A 21,341-nucleotide genomic window follows, 5' to 3' on the forward strand; every position below is an offset into this window, starting at 1 on the left:
CACTTGAAGGTTGCCCGTTCACTTACGTTTTAACAGGTCTGACGCTACTATGCGCCCCGGCTGTATCTGGGCTAACGGCTAACATGCTAACTATTATTTTTATGTCACTAGTCACCTGAAACAAATTTAGGACGATAAGAGACAGGTTGAAATAAACCGAAATTTCCCTTTAAAGGAACTGACCAGAATAACCCAGTACCAAGTAATATCGACACTTCTTCAGTCAGATGATACCTGCATTTGATCCTTTTGTCCCCAGAACTAGAAATCAATCAATTTGTGTGGATTTACTTGCAGCCAATCACCACAAGTGTTCGATTCGATTTATTGTGACGTGTGACTGGCCCACCTCCGCAGCACCTACTTCTCATACAGTCAGTAGTGTGGTCAAGTCGAGCATGGTATAATTGGCAGAGTTGGCAGTTCAGCATGCTGAGATGCCACCAAAATGTTGAAAGGATGGCTGTACTTCACGCCTGTGGTGCCTGGTAAAAAGAAAGGCATCAGTATCACTTTAAGGGCACTGGTATTGGAACTGGTATTGTAAGTTTTTAAGCCATACTCAGCCCTTAGCAATGTGTCTCAGCTCTGTACTTGTGTTTAGATAACTGAAATGCATTTTAAAATGTTTAACAGGCTCACAGTTAGGTGAAAACACAAACAATTACAGGGTTGTGCCTGTAGCCATGACAACCTGTGACTTAATTTAATAATTCTTCAATAAGTTCATAGTGTTCATCAGAGGAGTGGGGGGTATATAAAGACGGAGGCTAAAATATTTCTTTATTGTTATTTAAAGGAGCAAATTCACCAACTTAATGGTACAAACTTTTAATTTGAGGTACAAATTATTAATTTGTGTGCATAACATATGAAATTAAATAGTAAATTTCTACACTCTAAACCATCTGGACGTTTTAATGTACTGTAAAATGTGCTGTTTTTATAGTAGGAGCTCACTTTTATATGTGGAGCTCGCCTGACCTGGAACCTATGCCCCCTTTTTAAATATTTTACAGGCATATCAAGGAAAACTTGTTAGTAAGCATGCAATGCACTTGGGCTTGTTATGACGTCTTGCATCGTGGCTCCTTGAGTGAGTGACTGTGAATCTAATTCAACCCCTGATTAAAAAAAAAATAAATAAATAAAAAAGTTACTAATGAATACTACAACTTTGGTCTTGAATGCTAATGTAGTCCTTAAGCACTCTCAAAGAAGGTTGCTCACTGTGTCCAAAAACTCCGATGCCATCCATAGAATCCCAAAATAAAAGGCACAGGGTCTTAAGTGGGAGGAGGGGGTGAAAATGCACTTTTTGTTTTTGTGGATGTCTGTGTTATTTGTAGCTATAGAGGCCGAGTCGCTCCCATTCTCATTCTAATTGGACCCGCACCCTCTCTTTTTCTCCCATGGCAGCTCTCGTTCCCAGAGTGAGGACCCGAGTCTCCCAGCCTCACACTCAGCCTCAGCCACCCAGACAGCCAGGCTGAGAGGCAGAGAGAGAGAGAGGAGGAGAGACAGAGAGAGAGGGATGGAGCGAGGGAGGAGTCTCGTTGTGGAGCTCTATCCCCTGACTGTGTCTGCTATGTGAGTGGTGGAGCAAGAGAGAAAGAGCATGAGAGAGAAAGAGAAGGAGGAGGAGGGGGGGGCAAGTGAGGGCTGAAGAGACTGAGAATGGATGGGCAACGGGAAACCGTGCGAGCGAGAGAGAAAGAGTGAGCGTGTCTGTGTGTGCGCTCAGAGTCAGCAGCGAAGACACAGAAAGTCTACAAGCTCACATCAACAAGAGAGCGTGCGAGGCAGAGCTGACCACGGCAACTCTGAAGAGTGACACAGACGGGGGGAAAAGAGACGCGCAGAGAGACAGAGAAGAGGAAGAATCAGCAGAAGAGGAGAGGTACTGAAGACAGACTACCAGCCTTCCACTGGTAAAAGGAGACACCACTGAGGGACTGTAGCATCCGTCCCCCCCCTCCAGCAGCACAGAGGAGCACTGTCTCATCTCGTGCATGTGTTTGTGCCTGCCAACTTCAATTTCACACTCGCCCACTGTTTTCCGTAGGTTTTGCCCTCTCCACTCCACAGCCATGATCCCTTGGGTCCTCCTGCTCCTGTGGATCTCCGGACATGGTAAGTTCTCCAGATTAAGTTGCTTATTCATCGCATCTCGCGTGCTTCTGACTGCTGTGTGACTTGCTGGCTGGGAACGGTGTCTCTGAATTCATCTTGCTGTGATGTCTGAGCTTGCCCTACCATCTGTGTTTTTAACTGCCTAAAATATAGCACTCCCGTGTGCACTGCTATGTCCGATGCAAAAAGAGAATGGAGAAAATAAGGGGGGGAAAGTCTTTGTGGCTGTCCAGGGGGTTAAGGAGCTGCGAGGAGTAGGACGTGGCACTTTTCTCCATCAGTAGTTTGTCGTAGCCTTTAGACCAGACAAGTTAAATACTTCCAACGCAGGCTTTATATTCCTGTCACACACATAGACACACACAAACAAAGCCCTCTAACCCCAGTCCAGTTCAGTCAAGCGTTCACTCCTGAGTCACATTGTTTTGAACTGACAGCCCTTCCCCATTGAGTCCAACTACGGGGGGTCTGGTCGAAAGAAAAGAGAGAGAAAAAGTTAACAGTGAAGTGCTTTGGAAGGCAGACTCATGAGTATAGCGTGGCAACTCTGGTCCTTTTGGACAGTATCTGCTGTTGTTTTTATTCCTAGACAGTCTGTTTGTGGACAGAATGAGGATGGATTAGTTGTTTCCCCCGCTTGCCACCAGGTGGTTGTCTTTGGAAAACAATAGAGGTGAGTAAAGTACAGCAGAACTCTGCCTCTGTGTTGTCTGTGTGAAATACAGACACACGCAGGGCTGAATCAGACACAGTGGATGTTTATCAGCTCCCAGCCCGGCTCGCAACGAGTGCCCCGGCTTATTGCTCCCACAGGGTCAGGGTCAATCACATAGCCGCCACCTCTTTTCAGAGTTTGACCCTTTCGGGCTGGACTACATTCTAAGGAGGGCACTGTGTGAATGAATGTGTGCGTCATTGCATGTGTGTGTGCGTATGTGCGTGTACAGTTGTTTCCCAAAGGGAGTTGTAACCTTTTGCACATAAAAAGGCAAAATCCAAGTCGTCTCCAATGTGAGATCTCACTTTGTTGACACGTTGTGTTGACATTGACAGATCAAAGTCGGTAATGCAACAACAAAAGAAACTTGGGAACAAAAACATTTTCCACGGCACCGAGTTCAGCTATTCCACATGTTGATTTATAGCCTGTGACACACACACACAAAAAGAAAAAAAATACTACTCTCAGATATGATTTGCTGTGATTATATTTTACTGCTGGCTCGTTTTTCATTTAGAAACGGGGAGAAAATATTGATATCAGGACAGAGCAATTTGAAACCGGAGTTATGAAGCTTCTAATTCCCTCTCCTCGTCTCCCGAGATCCCTGCCAGAGAGGGTGTCAGCTGTACTGTCTGTTTTCTTTATGACTGTGTGTGACCTGGGACGGTGACACAAGCTGTGTAAGTCGACCCAGAGATTGCACAGAGTCAAGGCAATAGAAGCTTTCTCTCTAGGTCATGACCTTCGTTACGGGGCAGTTACAGCACATCAGACACGGCGCTGAAGACGCTGTAACTGTTCAGAGTGTTGCTGCTGTGCTGCATTCTCTCCCACTGATTTCATTGTAAAGCCTTTTCTGTACCATCTGTACTGCGATGCAGAAATGCATGATCAGTCATTAGTCTCTTCTCCTTCTCTCTGCTAAGCATCTGCTAAGTTTTGCATCCACAGCTGACTCCTGCTGTATCTCTACTGCCTTGTTTTTCCCCCATTTCTTACAAGTTTAGAGCATGGATAATGTCCCAGTTAGATTAGACTTTAAACTGCAGAGCGGGTTTGATTTATACACATACAGCACACTTTGTTTTGGACTTTCATTCTGTGACCATTGCATTTCCATTCGCATAACATCACAGGCTTAGCCCCAGTTCTAGGAACAACTAACACCATATCTCAGATAGTAACAGCTGGAATGAGGCGATTGCTGCAACGGGAATGAGATGGGATTGCTGTGCATTTCAGCGCAGTCGGTTATTACCATAATATAAAATACTTCTTTTCTTGCCAGGTAAACAGGGGGATAACAACCTACCTTCTCTATGCATGCCTCTGGGGAGAAAAAAAAAGTGCTTCCCTGTAGCTTACTGTTGTACAAATTACGGCTCTGTTTATGTGCCGAGCCGGTGTCAGCAGAAAGCTGCGGAAAACAATCTTGTTTTTATGAACAGGGGGACAGAGGGGAGTTGTGGCCATAGCAGTCATATACTTAGACGCAGCTATCCTGTGAGAGAGAGCGCGGAAGAAAGGGAGCGTGAAAATGAGAGAATGAGCAAGAGGGAAGAGTCAGTCCATATGCAGAGGCACTGAGTACTTTTTTTTTTCTCTCTCTCTCTCTCTCTCAACTTTGAGAAATAAATGGTCCGGAGCAAAACAGAGAGGGAGACTAAGGAGAAGGAAAGCTGCTGTGAGATATTCCTGACTGTGCCGTTACCGCATGTAGGGCACCTTTTCTTTCGCTGTCACCTCTCCTGCCAGTGACAGATGACACAGCACCAGTCAGGAGGATCTGGGAGGCAGTCTCCAGGAACACATTCAGCTCAGGCCAAACTTGTCCAGGACCTCGTCCATCTCCTCGCAGACCCCCCCCCCCCCCCCCATCCAATCTATACAGTGTCCATCGTCTCTCACATTCTTCACTTGGCTCTTGATTTCACTCCTCACCTCACAGCCGCACATTTCCCCCTCGCTCTCTGACGAACCGTCCCTCTTTCCTTCTGCTTTTTTTGTTTTATTGTTATCTTTTCCTTTATTTAATTTTTTTGCTGTGAGATGCAGTGTGATTGAGAACCCTAACCCCCTGTCAGGGAAAGGGTGAAATATGTGAGAGTGTGACGTCCCGGTGGAGGAGGGGGAGTTTAAGAATAGTCTTGTACTGGATGTGCCAGGCTCTGAAGAAAATGTGCTGGAGAAAAATCACACATTGTCACTGTTAAGTGTATGGGCTCAGTCCTTTCTCTCCATCTGCCTCTCTTCCTCTGTGTCTCTCTTTCCTCTGTTTTTCTTTCTTTAAATGACACCTTGTGAAATTTTATGCAAACTGTCTGGGCCACTGGGTTTCCGGTCCACTTTCTCAGGGAAATTAAATCTTGATGGGCTATCCTTAACTCAAGGTTTGCCCACTAGGGGCAGTGCTGCTGCACAGGAATGAAATCCCAATCTCTTTAACAATCTCCTGCCCCTTCCCTCCCCCCCAATCGCCTTCATTATCTCCCACCCCGTCGTGTATCGTGTCAGAACCCCCGATTTCACCACCCAGCCAGACTAAGCTGTTTCTTAGTCCTGGAAAGCATGTCTTAGCACCCCCATCAGCCCCTATTTCATTTACTGCTGTCTATTAACTGCTGACTGACGACTCTAAATCCGCTTTTCATGGGCGGCAGGCTTTGATACATATTTCTCAACCAAAATATAATTAAATGTCTTTCCAATGTCATGTCTGGATTTTTTATAGACGGAGAAATCATTCTCGCTTCTCCAAAGGGAAAGAAAAAAGAGAGAGAAATACAGCCCATTACGTTGCACAACACTACTCAAACATAAATACCAATTTTCAGCCTCATTATTATGAATAGTTATTTGTAAGCAAGACACACTGCTGTCTTATGCATGGATTACGACCATAATGACTTAGAGGTAATTAATTGATTTATCCCCATTCTATTGAAATGCTAAAACCAGTATACATTTTTCTCACACGTTGTCATAAGCCTTGCCATTCCAGCAGTCATATTTTCAATTCGAGTAAACATGACTAACAACCACAGCATGCCCATTAAAACTATCTATATTCTAATAGGAGTCTTGCACAGCCTGATTAATATGCCTGGTGAGAAACGCCTTCCTTGTCCTGTTTGTATGACTTACCCTCACCATACATGACAGTTGGCTTGAGTAATGCTAACCCTGTCTGGATTATGCCACACAAACACAGTGAGTGACAGATGACGCCACCACTTCACGATGGGGCCCAGTGGCATGTAGTTTGTTTTCTTGTTTGTGCTGCATGTCCCATCAAGGCTAGCCAGCTTAAGTCACCTCAGCCGCTGTGACCCCTGCTCATTTCTGTGCCACGATAGATTAAGCCTTCTGTAATCCCTCTGAGCCGAGTGCCCTGTTGGATATTTATGGTAATAAGTAAACATATGAATGAATAATCTAAGAGGCTGCCGCTGGACAACTGGAACTTGTAAGTCCCAGTGTTTGGCGGTGGTTTATGGCATTAATGAGCGATGCTGTTTCCAAGAAAAAATCAGTTTTGGCTGAAACTTTCATTTGGTTGATGAAACATGAGATAAATAAATATATCAGTGAATAAACATGGAGATGGAGATTGGCATGTGTTCATGTGAGAGGACAGCCGTCCAAATGATTCAGCTGTAGGCAGCACCAAGATAAAAATGCGGAATATAAGTAAGTACAGTATATCCGGTGACTGCAGTTTGGATGCAAGCCTCATTTCGAGTCTGTCAGGATTCAGGTCAGCCAGGAAAACGAATATGATTAGTTTGGAGTGTTCTTGGAAAACCAGGCAATGATCTGCTTCCTCTCATGCAGTCAGTCAGCCAGTCAACAAAATCAAGCTGTTTACTGTTGGGCTTCATTATCCATCTAGAAGACTGTCTTCCCCAGCCCCAACAGTTTTCTTTAGCACCAACCAATCAACCCCCAAGCCCCTCATCTCCTCTCTCTCTGAGACTCTGCTGCTGGATCTCATTCCTCGGGGATGAATTTATCCAGATTGGAGCACTCAGCAAAAGGGCATTATCCCGGATTACATGTCTGTTGGGCGGCAGTGTTAAGTAATTCAACCAGATGCTGTTGTGATCACTGGGTCACCTGTGAAGGCAGGGTTAGCAGCTGCACTTCTTCATTCTTTATTGTCGCATCTCCATACATCTGAGACGTTTGTCCTTGAAGGACAGGATGAGAAATTTTCCGAGCTGGATGATTTTTAAAAACAGCTCCATGTAAGAATCTTGTATAATGTGTAACTGTGCGAAAGCCCGCTCTAACCCTAGTCAGGATTTTATTTGGTGACAGATTATGGAATGGATTAATGGCTTCTAAATTGCAGTTTAATGCACATGAAAAAAACAAGCAAAGCAACTAAAGTCGTCTCCACAGGGCTGTGGGGGTGCTGTGAGTTGAGAAGTGGGGGATCATCCTGTGTTATTTTTCCTTGAAGAGGACAAAGCACGGGCACAGTGAGGCTAAAAGAGAAATGCTGGTGTTTTAGCTCTTTACTCCGCTAATCCTGTGTCTACCTAGCCGAGGTTTTGATAGATAGAAATTTTTACCCGCTCCTGGGATCTGTGATTGCTTGTAGAACACAGGTGCTCTACAAGGTGGGTTCAAACAGTGGAACAATACAAAGTTTGCTCCTTTCTTTTCAAAACCCTGCTTTGCAAATCTGAGGCATTAATAAGACTTTTGTTCAAGACATTCAGGCTGAGGAAATGTTCAACTTAAATGTTCATTTTGTCTCACACTCAGCCTTCACATATTATTCCCCTCCTGTTTTTTGACAGAATGAAAGTTCTCACCACAGGGATAAGTGAATTTCATTTTACCTTTTTTTTTTTCAAATACAGTTTTACCTGTTCCAGGAGTTATACTGTATAGAAGCATTGAGCTGAGAAATAGGCACTCACACCACATATTTGAAACTAGGAAGAAAAAAAAAGATCCATGAACACAGAGTTTTTAGATGTGTTTTTTAGAAATAAAGTGTACCTTGTTTACCGTGCACGGATGGCACCACTGTTGCTTGAGTCAACATCTGTCATGGAAATAGGTGAGCAAAACAAGAACACAAGGTTATGCAGGTGAAAATGTAAAATGCGTGCACAAAAGGTGGAAAAAGAGCAAACAAACAAAATGCTGAAAAACACAGAATGCTGAAAAGGAAACAGGATCTATTACCATATTGCATGTCCTTTCACTATTCTATGTATTCTATGTATATTTATGTTGATATAGTTGCTTTAATGTTGCTATATTTTGCTTTGGCTAAAGCCTAAAATAAAGCTTGTAGATGTAAAGTTCATAATAAATGTATGCATTAGCTTGTTAGGAAGGTTATGCTTTCATTTGCAAAACTGGTTTCTTAATGGCATTGTTACTGCATAGCAACAATGTGGTGTATATACATGTTTTGCAACCTCTGCTCTAACTTGTATGTGCAGAAATGTACAGATTGTACCTTGAATATAAAGGTTAAGTGGATGCAAATACAGTTTGCTAATAATATAACATGGAATTGAATATTAGGTAAGTCACACAGAATTTATTCAAACACATGCTTCTTACTCGAACTTGACACCTGGGTCGGTGCAGCTGCACGTGTGAAATTGAGGTTTATTACCTGTGCATGTTAAGTGTTGTCACTTTAGCTGAGTAGTTTGCTCATTTTGAAATACGACCAGTACATGTTTTTTACAACTCCTAAGAGGCTGAGGCATGTTCAGTAATGCACATGTAGCCTATGCAGAGAGCTGTTGTGACCTCCAGAAACCTGTGTGGACTAATTGGTATGTGAAAAACGCTCATGTGTAAATTCACCGTCCTAGACTGAAACATCCTGTCCCTGTTTTTTTTCTTTATGGTTATGCTATATGTGCAGTAAATCACACGCAAGCATCCTGGCAACACAACACGGCAACCTGTGTCTTGTCATATGTCCCACTATTGCTCCAAACGTTTGTGAGTAAACCAGCCAGCCAATGTGTCGACATGATTGTGAAAGGCTCTGTTAGGAAAGAGCTGAGAAGATGCATGGGGTGCTTCAGCACAGGAGGCACTTGAGGAATTGGGTTGCTGATCTGATAACGACTTCCTGGTGTTTGGCGGGAAGTTTCTGGGACAGCTCAATATTGCACCTGGATGAACTCACCTCATCTCTTCCTCGGCTTGTCACTGTCCCAACGTTCTCATGCCAAAGATTCATAGCAATGGACTCATGGCAAAGGCTTGCATACGGCACACTTCACATGCATTCTGTGTGTGTGTGTGTGTGTGTGTGTGGTGTCTGTGCATTTGCTACCATGCCACGACAATTACAGCTGCAAGCCTTGAATGGCAATATAAATGCAAATCAGCCTTTTAACTTGTACAAGCAGAATCTGGGGAGGGAGAAGCGTCTCACCTGTGGATGAATGTGGATGTGTCTCTGCCTGCCATTACAACTGCTGCACATGTTTTGAAAACAACAATGGCAACAGATAGCGTGTACAGTACTTTTGTGTGTGAGGAAACCTCGAGGCTGGTGTATATGTCTGGACTCCAGTGTAATGAGGTCCACTCTTGGAAACAGTTGTAAAACACCATGATGTGGGACAGTCAAATGTACTGATGTGCCTCTGGCATTACCTCCCTACTTGCAAGCTTCCATTTCAGCAGATACATCTAAATTGTGCTCAGTGGTGCTAAATGGAAGGGCTCGATAGCTTCTATTTAATAAACGGATAGGAAAACAGTTCTCTCTATGGTACCAGACACCAATGGTGAGAGGCATGGCTTTTTGAAAGGCTATTTGATCTGGCACTGATACCAAAAGATGTTTTATTCAGTGAAGCACATCAGACACAATAGCAGCACAAACTTGCTCTTGATCCAAGCCAAAACTTTTGAAATCTGCCAAGGGGGAATGTGTAGCTTTGAGAATGAAAAATGTCTAATACCGCCACCCTCCCCCAACACTCCCATACACTATGTGGATGTGCATGTTTTCTTTCTTTTTTTTTTTCCCACCAGATGCCAAATGAGGCTTTGAGCCACCTGCCTGTCCCACTAAGACAATTAAGCAATTGGGAAGAAAGGGCCATTCACTGGTGAGGATCGCAATGTTAGCATAGGAGCCAGGAACTGCCCCGCATACCACCCCTCCCCCACAAAACACCCTTTCAGCACTAATGTTGGCACTGTGCCACCTCTGTTCCTATTTGTGTATTTGTTGAGGGAATGCAGGGGCATTTGACACCAGTCTTAGGGAAATCTGCGACATGGGGTGCTTGGTTTGCATGTTGATAGAAAACCCCTCCATTGGTCTCGAGACGATTTCAGCATGAGGCCTGTGGCTCTGTGTCATTATGGTTGTTTACGAGGCAAAGCTTCATCTGGCACAGCCATCATACAAAAAGGCATACATGGAAAGATACACACATAAATACACATGCATCCCATAGCCTCACTTGCATTACCAATGCGCAATCTGCTAGAGCATAATAACAGATGAGAAACCCTGGAGTATGTGAGCACAGAGGGGCTGAGGAGTATCACTAGGTTCTATAACATGCCATAAATTAAGGCTCCTATTGATCCTCAAACATTAATATATCCTAATATAAAAAAATACCAGTATTGATTGTAAGCTGGTGCGTCCGATGTTTCTTTAATATGGTACTGCTGGGGATTCACTTTAATATGCAGCCTATTTTTATACGCAATAATAATGTGGTGTCACAAGCAGGAGCAGCTAAAGGCAGTCCCTAGATATAATTCACTACTCTGGGTCCCTGCCACACCGCACCTTTCACTGCCTTCTGTCTTAAGTCTTCCTTTATCAGCTGGCCTCCTCAAATGGATGTCAGAAACCTGGTAGAGTAAACAAAGTGAATTAAAGTATAATTAATTTTTTTTAGAGACCACTCCAATATTCACTTCGCTGATTTGGAGGTTGAAGAGCTCTTGTCGCACTCTCTGATTTTTATTTTATTTTATCAAGTGCAATTTAATATTGTGGAGGCTGGCCCAGGCACTGAAAAAATGCTAATGCACATTGGGGAGTTTAAATGATTTGCTATCCTTTCAAATCTGTTGGCAGGGGTTTCAATCTGGCTGGCGTCCTGGGGGAATTCACAGTGGTCATTGCTCAATCCCTGGGGGACATTAGTGCAAATCACAAAGGAGCACAGAAGTCATTTCAGTTTTCCACTTTCCTTTGGCCACTGCCCAATGCTAAATGGCACCGGACTTGCTCGCAATACTGGGCAGGGCAACCCCTTTGCCTCTTTCCGTCTCTAACCTTTTAAACCTGACTTAATCAAATCAAAATACCACAGTGCAGACCCATTTGAGACAACCTGAAGACAAACAGTTGAGAAACCAGAAGGCCTTGGGGTGAACCAAGGGCAAGGCCATCCATTACTTCCTGTGCAACCAAGAGTGCAGGGACATGGAAAATGCCTGCGGTGCACGATGATGAACAGACTCCACATCAGAGATTGGATTAGAGTGGCAAGCAAGAGAGCTCTAAAAGCCATGCGCAGTTTATTGAAGCCTTATCTAAAGTGATAATGTTACTAGAGAAAGGCCTGTGTAATGACGGATGAGTGGATAGCACCCTGTAAAGAAGTAACATCGGGTGAGATGGGTATGGTGGATAGGCAGGTCCACCATGGTCAACTCATCTTCTTTTAAGAGCAGGAAGTTGGACCAGTACGATAAAATGGACTGTCAATTGCCAGCACCCTGGTTACCCTGCAGTGTCATCATCACAGGTGTATCTAGTTTTAGAGAGGCTCAGTGCTCAGGGTCACTGCAATTTAGGTCCCATTTCATCACTGATACCCATGAGGCATTTGGAGGAAAATGGTAGCAGTGTTATTGCTGAGATTTGTAGTCATCCTAAAAGCACTGATCTTTGCAGTGGCTGGGTTTGTGATGTATGAAATTTATGTCGGACCATGCACATGTCTTTATATATAACTTTTTTTTTTCCAAGGGGGGTGTGATGGTCACAACCGATGCACAGAAAGTAGAGTGAGAAGAAAGATGAGAATAGAAAGTACATCTGAAGATTTCATGGAGTTGTTGAGGGGAAGCAAAGTAGCATTTAGGTAAAAGTCTTGTTCTCATTTTTTTTCAGGATGACTAGAGGATTTTCTCCCCGCTGAAAGGCAATGTTATCTTATAGTAGACGGATGATGGTAATGACAACACAATGCCTTCCAAGGTAAACAAATATATCTAGTGCTTTGGGAAAGAAAGAGAGAGGAGAAGAAAGAACAACAAAGGCAGAAAAAAAAATCTCAAAAGGAAGAGCATTCTTGTCACAAATTAAAACATATCTGCAACTCGCAGCCCTAATCCTTAATGCCACTGTATTTGTTGTCTGAGTGGAGTATTTGTGCATGTGTGCAAACAAGCACAAATGTGATTATTCCTCGCTTTCGTTGTATGCTAATTTCATTACTTCACATTGTTTGCCTATCTTACTCCAAACAGCGTTGGTTCAAACCACCTCTCAGTGGTTTTTCAAAGGACGTCGTGCTGTTTGTTTGCAGCAAAGTGGTAGAGTAACAAAAGATTTATATTATTATTTTTAAAAGTACCCTTGTGTGACTTTTAGCTTATGTTTCTCTGTGATCTGGTTGGGAAAAGTCAATGCTTCTGTCCCGATGCTGGGTGACACGGGCACAGCAGGGCATTAAAAATGCAGAAGGGCATCTAAAGATGATAGTGGCAGCACACAGTGGGATCTACTGGGGTGTCACCATCCTCCCCCTTCCCCACCCCCTCTCAGTCACCTCCTGTGCATGGCCCTTAAACTTTCCCCAGGTTATGGGTGTGAATTATTAGCAAGGCTTTCATTAAGAAAAATGCAATTTGCTGAGACCCAGCAGATACTGGAACACAGCCTCATTTGAAACGTGGAGGAACTATCTCATAAATTTCTGTTGGATCTCCTGCAGCCCAAAGAGTCTCCTCCAGATGGGTGCGCTCCACACTGAGCGGAGCGTTAATGGCTTGGAGTCTACTGTCAGCCCTCATCTGCAGACTTTCCGTAACTGCTTAATGCTTTGATATTTCTCCTCTGTGTTTTTTGAAATGTGTAGAATCAGTTTAATGGATTAATTAGACACAGTATATGATGGATGGACCTAATTTATCCAGTCTGAAACTACTAAAACTGTCCACTCATTTCAAAAGTCCCAAAAAAGACAGCTATGAGTAATATGTGTTAAAACCTTTTAGATTTATCAATTCCAAAGACATTTTTTATATACGAAAATAGTCATATGCCTGCACTCTGGCATTAGCTGAAGGACAATTCTTGAAAGAGAGCCTCATGTGGGTCTGGGGATTGGTATTGTTGTTGTTTACTCCAAAGCGGACATCTTTTAGCTTCTCCCTCAGCTCTGATCCTTTTGATCATCACCTCCATATTGGATATAAAATGGAGAATGAACAGCTCTGCAATACAAGTGACTTTCAGAGTTCTGTGACTCTTTGAAGGCTGCCAAACAAGTGTCTTTCATCTCAAAAAACCAGCAGTCGCCTTGTACAAAAGGAGAACAGGACAAAATGAGAGAGAAAGGCAGTATCCAGGGCTTGGAAATGAAATAGCGAAGATTGTGGGGTCTCTTTGTGATCGCGTTTCGTCTAAGGCCTCCTGTGAGGGAAATGACATGTACTTCATACGGCATTGATAGGCGAGCATCTGTCAAACATCTTGAACCTGAAGACGGGTGAGAACCAAAAGAAAAAGGCAGTTTAGCAAGGCAAGCGGACTTTTTGCTTTCTGAGAACCCATGCTAATTTCTTCCATCGTTAATGGAAAAATGTGTTGCACGCATGAACGGGCCTCAACAGGTGATGCAGAATGAATCCCAGAGCTACTGATGCTATTGAAATCTGCCTCTGATTTAATTTATCTCCCTTTTTCGCTGTGTCAGTTTACAAGTGGTGATCATGCTTTGAAGATTCAGATATTGGCTTGCCAATGACGCATGTCAGGTTGATTTGAACAATAAGCTCCTGACCATTGTGAATACGGAGAGAGCGGAACAGGGATTGAATTGAAAAGAAAGAAGAGGCACAAATGACTGAGTAAGTTTTGTTGTGGAGAATGCAACAATGGTAAAAAGAGGCTCATACCCCCAGAATCTGTTATCCTTGAATTAATGATGGAACAGGAGCAGTAGTGTTCCCCCACAGAGACATGAACCAGATTTCAACCCAGAGCTCCCTGGAGGTGAGGGCCAGCATCTCTCTGACAGGACATCTGGTCCCTGAGCATGGCCACCAGGGGGTCGATGTCGCCACCTTAATTGTAATGTCTCCCTCTTCCTCCCTGTAAAAAAAAAAGAAAAACTAGGGCAGCTTTCCATAAAAGGAGAAGAGGAAGGGGGGCACTATTTGCTGGGCTGTGTCGGCACACCACATCATTTAAGCTGACAGTTCTAATAAATTACAGCAACAGATCGCTGTGAACAAACAAAGCTTAATGGAAATAAAGTGAGAATTATCAGCCAGGAAATAAAAGGAAAAAAAAGAATTAGATTAGTGCAAAGAGGGTAGATGAAAGGATGTCAGGCCCGCATAACACAAGCATTAAATGGGCAAATTGCCACTTTGAGAGATAGGAAATGTTTCGTTCTCATCATTGCTTCTGTTGAAAATGGAGAATAATGAGAATCCTTGAGCAGACCTAACACACGTCCCTTATCTGAGTCCTCAAAATCTTCCCCCTCCATTGCTTTTCTCCTGCCTCTCTCCTTGTTTTGCCTCCCAGAAAGAAAAAGGTCTGCATATTGTTCTGGTCTGTAGGACCCTTGCTCCATCAATTCAGCCAGGCCAGAGAAAGCCTGGAAGCCCATGTTGTTAGAATGCTTAGGCATGTGGAAGACGACGACAAGAGATGGGAGTAGGGTGAACTGGCATGTCAGTGGAAGCGTTTGTCAGGTGCTATCAGTATGAAAGCTGTCCATCTAGAGACCCCTGAAAGAATGGCAGGTCAGAGAGGGCCTAAAAGGACCATTCCAACTTTGTGACTTTGTCTTGTGGGGAAAAAAAGCCAAATGCAGAAGGAAGTACAAGCAGCCAAAATGTGAAATGCAAATGAGTTCCAAAATATGCAACAGCCCCCATCAGCACATGAACTGCCAGGTGCACAGTAAGTGTTGTTAAACTTAATTTGAAAGAATGAAAGCTCCCAGCTTGGCAAAGTGAACACATTGCCTCTGAGGAAAGACAGGGATCAGAGTCTGAGTCACTTCTGTTTGATAGAATACAGGTAAAGCTAATTGAAGCACTCTATGGTGAGTTTTATAACTTGGCACCATGGGAAGTAAAGGCCAATCACAGAGGTTCTACTTTATCCTGTGCAACTTTCTTTTTCCATCTGCCACTTATGTCATTCATTCCCTAGTGTGATGGTCCCTCTTGTGACATTAGATACATGCTTCCTAAATCCTTTCTCTCTTTTTTTTCAAATTAATGAATTAAAATATGACTTTAAATGCATCACAGTTTATCCCTAACTTTTAAATTAGTTTTTGTTGGCAATAATGTTGGCAGATGCGTTCCTAGTGCATGTGTATACAGTATCATGTAAAGCGTTAGTGAATGCAGCCCCAGGCCTGTACCCCAAGCACCAGTATTTTACAACTTCAGAATGAGACCATGTTGGTTGTCGCTGTTGATGTTTGGTGCCACAGGTATGACATTAAAGTGATCGTCACAAGTCTGCCTTCTGCTCTCGCTTTGATCTGACGTGTTGACTGAGCATATTGTGTGTTGGAACCCAACTGTTTTCCTGCCTACCTCTTTGAGTGATCCCATATGTTAATGTCCCCTACCAGAGGTAGTGAGTAGGGTCATCAAAATGTAGCATTTTAGTTTGCAGCATGGTGAGCCTTGTTAATTCCCGTTTTCTCTTCATCGGTTCAGCTGGTGCTGTTTTCTCCTTATTGTGTAGTCTCTTACACAGACGCCGATGACGTCAGCACGCTGGCTGACTCTGTCATCTGTGGACATTCCCATAGGAAAGTTGTAATAGAGCTAGCGCTGGCTCCCAGCGGCAGTGATGTGATTGGATCCAAATCCATGTACTTCCGTACTTCCTCGACCAACAGCTGATTAGCTTTGCCTTACACTGGAATTGCTGTTCCCTGAATTGTTGTCCGTAGTACAGCAGAAAAGAAAGTGTTCAGTGCATCGCAAGAAGAGATTACAATGGATATGATTTCATTTGATTCAGCTATATTGCGCCGTCACGTGGTCTGGATACCCCCGCCCATTTCTATTACAAAACGAAAGACGAATGTCCCCAGACTCCCATTCCGAACACTCGAGACTACTTATTGTGTTGTTTGGCATTATGGCATTTGTATTAGTTCATTCTCCTTCTTTCAGTGAAGAAGAGTAATATGTTATTTTTAGGCTAAGCACTTATGGTGACCTGACCCTTTAACGTTAACTTGCTCCAGAGCAGACTGGGTTTTCAGCTCTTGAGAAGAAGTGAACCACCTTGATGTGGCTGAAAACACAGGGTTAATTCTAAAGTTACCTTGCTAGGCTCAAGTCCTGCTTGGTACTGTAGTACAAGCCTCTGGGTACTCCTCAGTGTACTCCAATGGTGCCCCCAGACATTTTTCCCAGAGATGGCCAGATGGAGCCACTGACACTCTTGGGGTGGCACACCAAAACCAAAAGCTACAACTGAATTTCAGAATTTCTGTTTTGCTGAAGTATATAGGCTGGTTGAAAACTACGTAAGTGTGAGAGTTAAGGAATCACATGCTGATATACTTTGGTTCCTTAGTTTAAAGTTAAAATTACTAATTATCTGATGTACATAGAGTAATACCAGTACAGTTAACATTTTGAGTTCCACAACAATCCTGTTTTATTGTGTTATGCATCTAGCCTTCTCAAGATGAGGGAAGAATTGTGAGTACTCTACCTAACCCCATTTCCATTCAGAAATCCTGAGGTAAGAGTTCATGGGACCCGTTTAAAAATGGCCATTGTATCAGGGTGGCTGTCATGCCTATGATTGTAATAAAGCACTATTTTTATTCCCTTTATTAGATTCTGTAACTTTCATTTTGCTGTATTTATATTTTCTCCTCCAGCAGCTCCACTCACTGCCAATTTGGTTATTTTGATTATTTCAATATAACACTTGGTTTATTACAAAAACACATCTCAGTGTCAGTAACGAGTCTGTGTGCCTCATACTCAATTTTCAACACTACATTCAAGGTTGTTGAGAAAATATTTCTTGGGATGCAATTCCCCAGGTATCACTGTCAGTCTTTTCCCCATTTTACCCTTATTGCCCCTGCTACACAGTTATATCTGGCCTCTTAGAACGAGGCTTTCTGCCCAAGTTTAATCAGGTCCCAAAAGATGAGAGACTGAGGTATGGGATTGCCATTTGGCTTTTCCAGAATTTATTTTTTTTTTTCCAGTTCTCAGATTAAGTGGAGTGGTTGAAGAAGCCACGGGGGTGCTGTTGTGTTGCTGAATTAAATAGTAAAGCATCTGAGTCCTGCAGGGAGGTCCTTAACCAAGGGCTGAAGTTTTCTCTAGCCCACTTTGTTAGCCAGAATGCATTGGGCTCGAGCCAAGGTTAGTCGGCACCATGGACGTAGAATCCCATCGCTTTTATAATGAGCTCTGAAAAAGAACTCAAGAGGTCAGACACCACGAGACTCCGATGAAAACTAATTGAGAATGTCACTCAGTAGCAATAAACCAATACGCAGAACTGCTTCCTCTTTATGCACAGGGGCTGTTTGAGTAAGCACTTATAGTGGAACGAGGAGGGTATCTAAGGGAGAGGGGTGTGAGGCATAATATGTGTGCCTGGGGGATACTGTGCATCCTGCTTTTTAGCCACATTTTGTGTGTAATTCTTGCGCATCCTCATGTTTGTGTGCGTACCTGTGTGCACCATCTATGCATGCCTTGTGTGTGACATGTACTCTATAGATCAACGGAGTTTGTGCACTTAGTCGTCGTGTGCATGCATGTGTGTTAGTGTGAAGAGACCGCAGAGGGCCGTCCAACAGAGAGCACTGCATTTCGAAAGGTGCCAGAATGAGTTTGTCACAGAGAGCGTAAACTTGAGGAGAAAGGGACTGCGGAGAGAGAGAGACTTTCCCCAGGCACCCAGAGTCTGTCAGACTGATTAAGTCACACGGCTGGAGTGAGAGTTGGGGAAACTGAACCAGAGCATGCTAGGGGAGCATGGTATGACAGCAAAGAAATAAAGAAATAAATAGCAACATGTAAGTATTAACATGACTGCATGTCACATGTGCACTTTCTTATACCTGACCCTAGAGACTCACGCTGGGACACAGCACACCAGCCTGCATCCCATCATCCCACCCCGCAGCTTCCTCACCCTCCGGCGACATAAAACAGGTCAGGGGCATCTTAAAGTTCACGGAATGCAACATGACAGGACAACTCTAACATATGCCTGTGTGACAGTGAAGCAAATAGATGACTGATGGCAGTGCACTGTGTTTTAAGGGGAAGGGAGAAAATGCAGTATAACCTAGACTGACTGTATCTTTCTCTCCCTTACCTTTCTTCTGCTTTTAGTTTTTTCTCAGACACACAACAATGCGAGCTGCGAGTTTAAACTTGAGCATGTATAGATCTATACTTATTTCTGAAAAATAAGCACAGACGAAACACCAGCCCACTCGCAGACTTGTCACTGCTGCGGTATGTGTCAGAAATGCCAAGGACCTCGGTGCCCCCTAGAAAGAACGGCAGAAAATCATGCCACGTGGCCCTGTTATCCACCAGACTAAAAGATGAACTCTTGTTCTTTGTTCAGGAGACCCTGGCTGCTCTGAGATGCCCTACTTGGTCTCCTTCTCTCTCTATCTGTCTCTCTCTGCCACACTAAGGAGCACTGCAGACTTGTTGGTATATAGCAGAAGGGCAGCGTCATTAACAATACTGAAGGCTACCCACATAGAGAACTTTTGGCATGAAGTGCAAATGAGACAAGAGATTGAGAATTGCTTCCAGTAATGCCCTCAGTAAAGCCAGGTACATGGATGATATTGTTCACTAGCTGGAAATGTAAAAAAGGCTGCCATCTCCACTTTGTCCTCCCACGACTGGCCACCCCCATACTGAAATTAACATCACTCGTCCTCTCCTCCACAGTCTCTGCAGTCCCACTGCTATGCCAAAGCACAATCTATAGCACCTCTAGCATCAAATGCTAATTGCTCGGTATTCCAAAAGAGAAAAGGGCTCCCTGAATGAAGAGTCATTTAGCGAGAGACTGAGTTCAGCACAGCACCGCAATGCCTACGAGCTAATTTCGCTGCTGTCGTGCATGGAGCTCTAAAAGTGTAGTGCCGAGTGAAAACGTGCTCCCTCCACATTATAATGCAAATTCAAACTTGTGCTTTGCTGCGCGACTAGTTGCTATGGCAGAACAAAACAGCACAGTTAATAGGTTCAAAGTATTCCGTCAAAAAAAGAAATAAGAAAACTACCTTTGTGAGAAAATATGGCTTTTGTCTGTGTTCAGGGCCTAAAATCAATGTGTACTAAACAGTGCTTTGGTCTTTGCACAGATTTTAATTTGTCAGACAAGAACTTGATTCAGCTGTGTTACTTTCAAAGGGATTTGGAACAAATAGATTTCTCAGTATTGAGGAGCACCGCAGGAAGTATTTTTCCCCCCTCACACTGGAGCAAACAATGGGGCAGTGTGCGCCTTTGATCAAGGGCATGTCTATGTTGATGACAATGAGGAATCTGCAGGCTGTCCCAAGAGTGTTGTAACCCTACCTTCAAAGTACACTTGTTTTTCCTTCCCAACATCCTCTTTCTCTGCTGCTTCCTTCACTGTGTTGACTGAATCTTTTTATTTGTGGAGATCAGTCGGCAACACCAACAAAGCATCACAGAACTAAAACTGCTGATTATAGATTTTGACAACATGTTGGTTCAGCATGCAATGCAAATAGACAAAAAATAAACAAGTGAATGAATTATGTATCAACTAGAAGGCCACTCAGAGAGCGCAGACCTCCTCCAAGGGCTAACCCCCCCTTCCTACATCTCCATGTCCCCTCTGGCTAGCTATTTGCCGTCACTCTGCACTGCACACTACCTGGGCCAAGCATGTGCAGGAGAGTGGTGATTAAATGACCGTTGGTAACACCATCTTGATCCACAGTTGCAGGACGCCACATCTCCCTCACCAGGTCACCTTCTAAGTGTGAGCTAACCCTCATTAACACTGTTACATTGTTAGCCCGTCAGCACCAGCACTGTTGCCATTGTTACCGTAGCTCTGTTAGCGCTGGTAGCACCACTGATATTGTAAGAGGGCATCACTGGGGAAGCATAACGTCCACCCTCCAGTCAGTTCCCCCTCAGTGAGTGTGAGCCAACCCCTATTAACACTGTTAGCTCTGTCAGCACTATTGCCCTTGTTAGCACTGCACTGCTCATCGCCCCCATTTCAGCTCAGCCACCTCCAAACGTGTGGCTTTCGAGGTAAGAGCTCCAAAATGTAATATGTTCTTCCCTCGCTCATGCTGCACATTTCCACCAAGTTTCAACAAAATGATCCAGTAGTTTATGTGGAATCCTGCTGACAAACAAACAGACTAACACACAAACAAAGCTAAAGCATGACCTCCTGGGCGGCTGTCATATTCATACATGATGTATGACGTGGTCACTGAGTCACCATACTGTAGTGTCATTTTGAATATGTCAAAGTGTATGTGTACATGTGTGGGTGTGTTTAGGTCTGTCTCCAGTTTTCTTAGGGCCATCCACTGACACTGCGTGGTGCCCTCTTGTCTGAGTTATATCAGCAAGATGGGCACAAAGAGCAATCCTCTACGACTGGGACCAACCCCAGTGCTGTGGCTGGGTCAAGGTCTGGGCCAGTGACACCAGCTGGGTCCCTCTGCCACTTGCAATACATACTTGGATTGCATCATACAACTGCAGACAGCATGTGGGGGTCATAGTGACAGACAGCTGAGCTGAAGATCACTGTGATGGTAGATCTCTATCTATCTATCTATCTATCTATCTATCTATCTATCTATCTATCTAACTAACTGCATGCCTTTGTGTTTAATTGGAAATCACCTCTAACCGACAATAGCCTGATCACTCTAATTAGGCAGATAATGTGTATCGGTGTCTTACGATTGCTGTGTGTTTTTAACATATAGAGGTTTAATTAGGAAACTTTCCAATGTGCCTGCTTCAAATAAGGCTTTAATTAAGACTTCCATTAGGCTTTAAGAGCTTGCAAATTAGCAGATCCTCAAATATAAGCATAGGTATTTGGGCACTCAGCACTCCTCATGGTAGGAAAATATCAACTCACACAAGTTGTCTATTGAATTTCAGAGTCGTAACAAGAAAATGGCATAAAAAAAATAATTTAAACACACTTAAGACTTAGAGT

The 21,341-nt window shown here is 43.7% G+C and overlaps 1 protein-coding gene across 12 annotated transcripts in view; it reads left to right on the forward strand.

Annotated features, from left to right (window-relative positions):
* The first annotated feature begins 1,622 nt into the window (after positions 1 to 1,622).
* kirrel3b (kirre like nephrin family adhesion molecule 3b) overlaps positions 1,623 to 21,341 on the forward strand; it is a 193,524-nt gene continuing 173,805 nt past the window's right edge. For 10 of the 12 annotated variants that reach the window (XM_050072023.1, XM_050072031.1, XM_050072099.1 and 7 more), the window contains exon 1: positions 1,623 to 2,133. In XM_050072023.1, coding sequence (XP_049927980.1) covers positions 2,013 to 2,133 — 121 coding nt within the window. In that variant the 5' untranslated portion in view covers positions 1,623 to 2,012. The remainder of the gene's footprint in view (positions 2,134 to 21,341) is intronic. The other 2 variants (XM_050072078.1, XM_050072088.1) reach the window with 2 other exon arrangements.

Source organism: Epinephelus moara, chromosome 2 (assembly GCF_006386435.1).
Source record: "Epinephelus moara isolate mb chromosome 2, YSFRI_EMoa_1.0, whole genome shotgun sequence".
Taxonomy (NCBI): Eukaryota; Metazoa; Chordata; class Actinopteri; order Perciformes; family Serranidae; genus Epinephelus; species Epinephelus moara.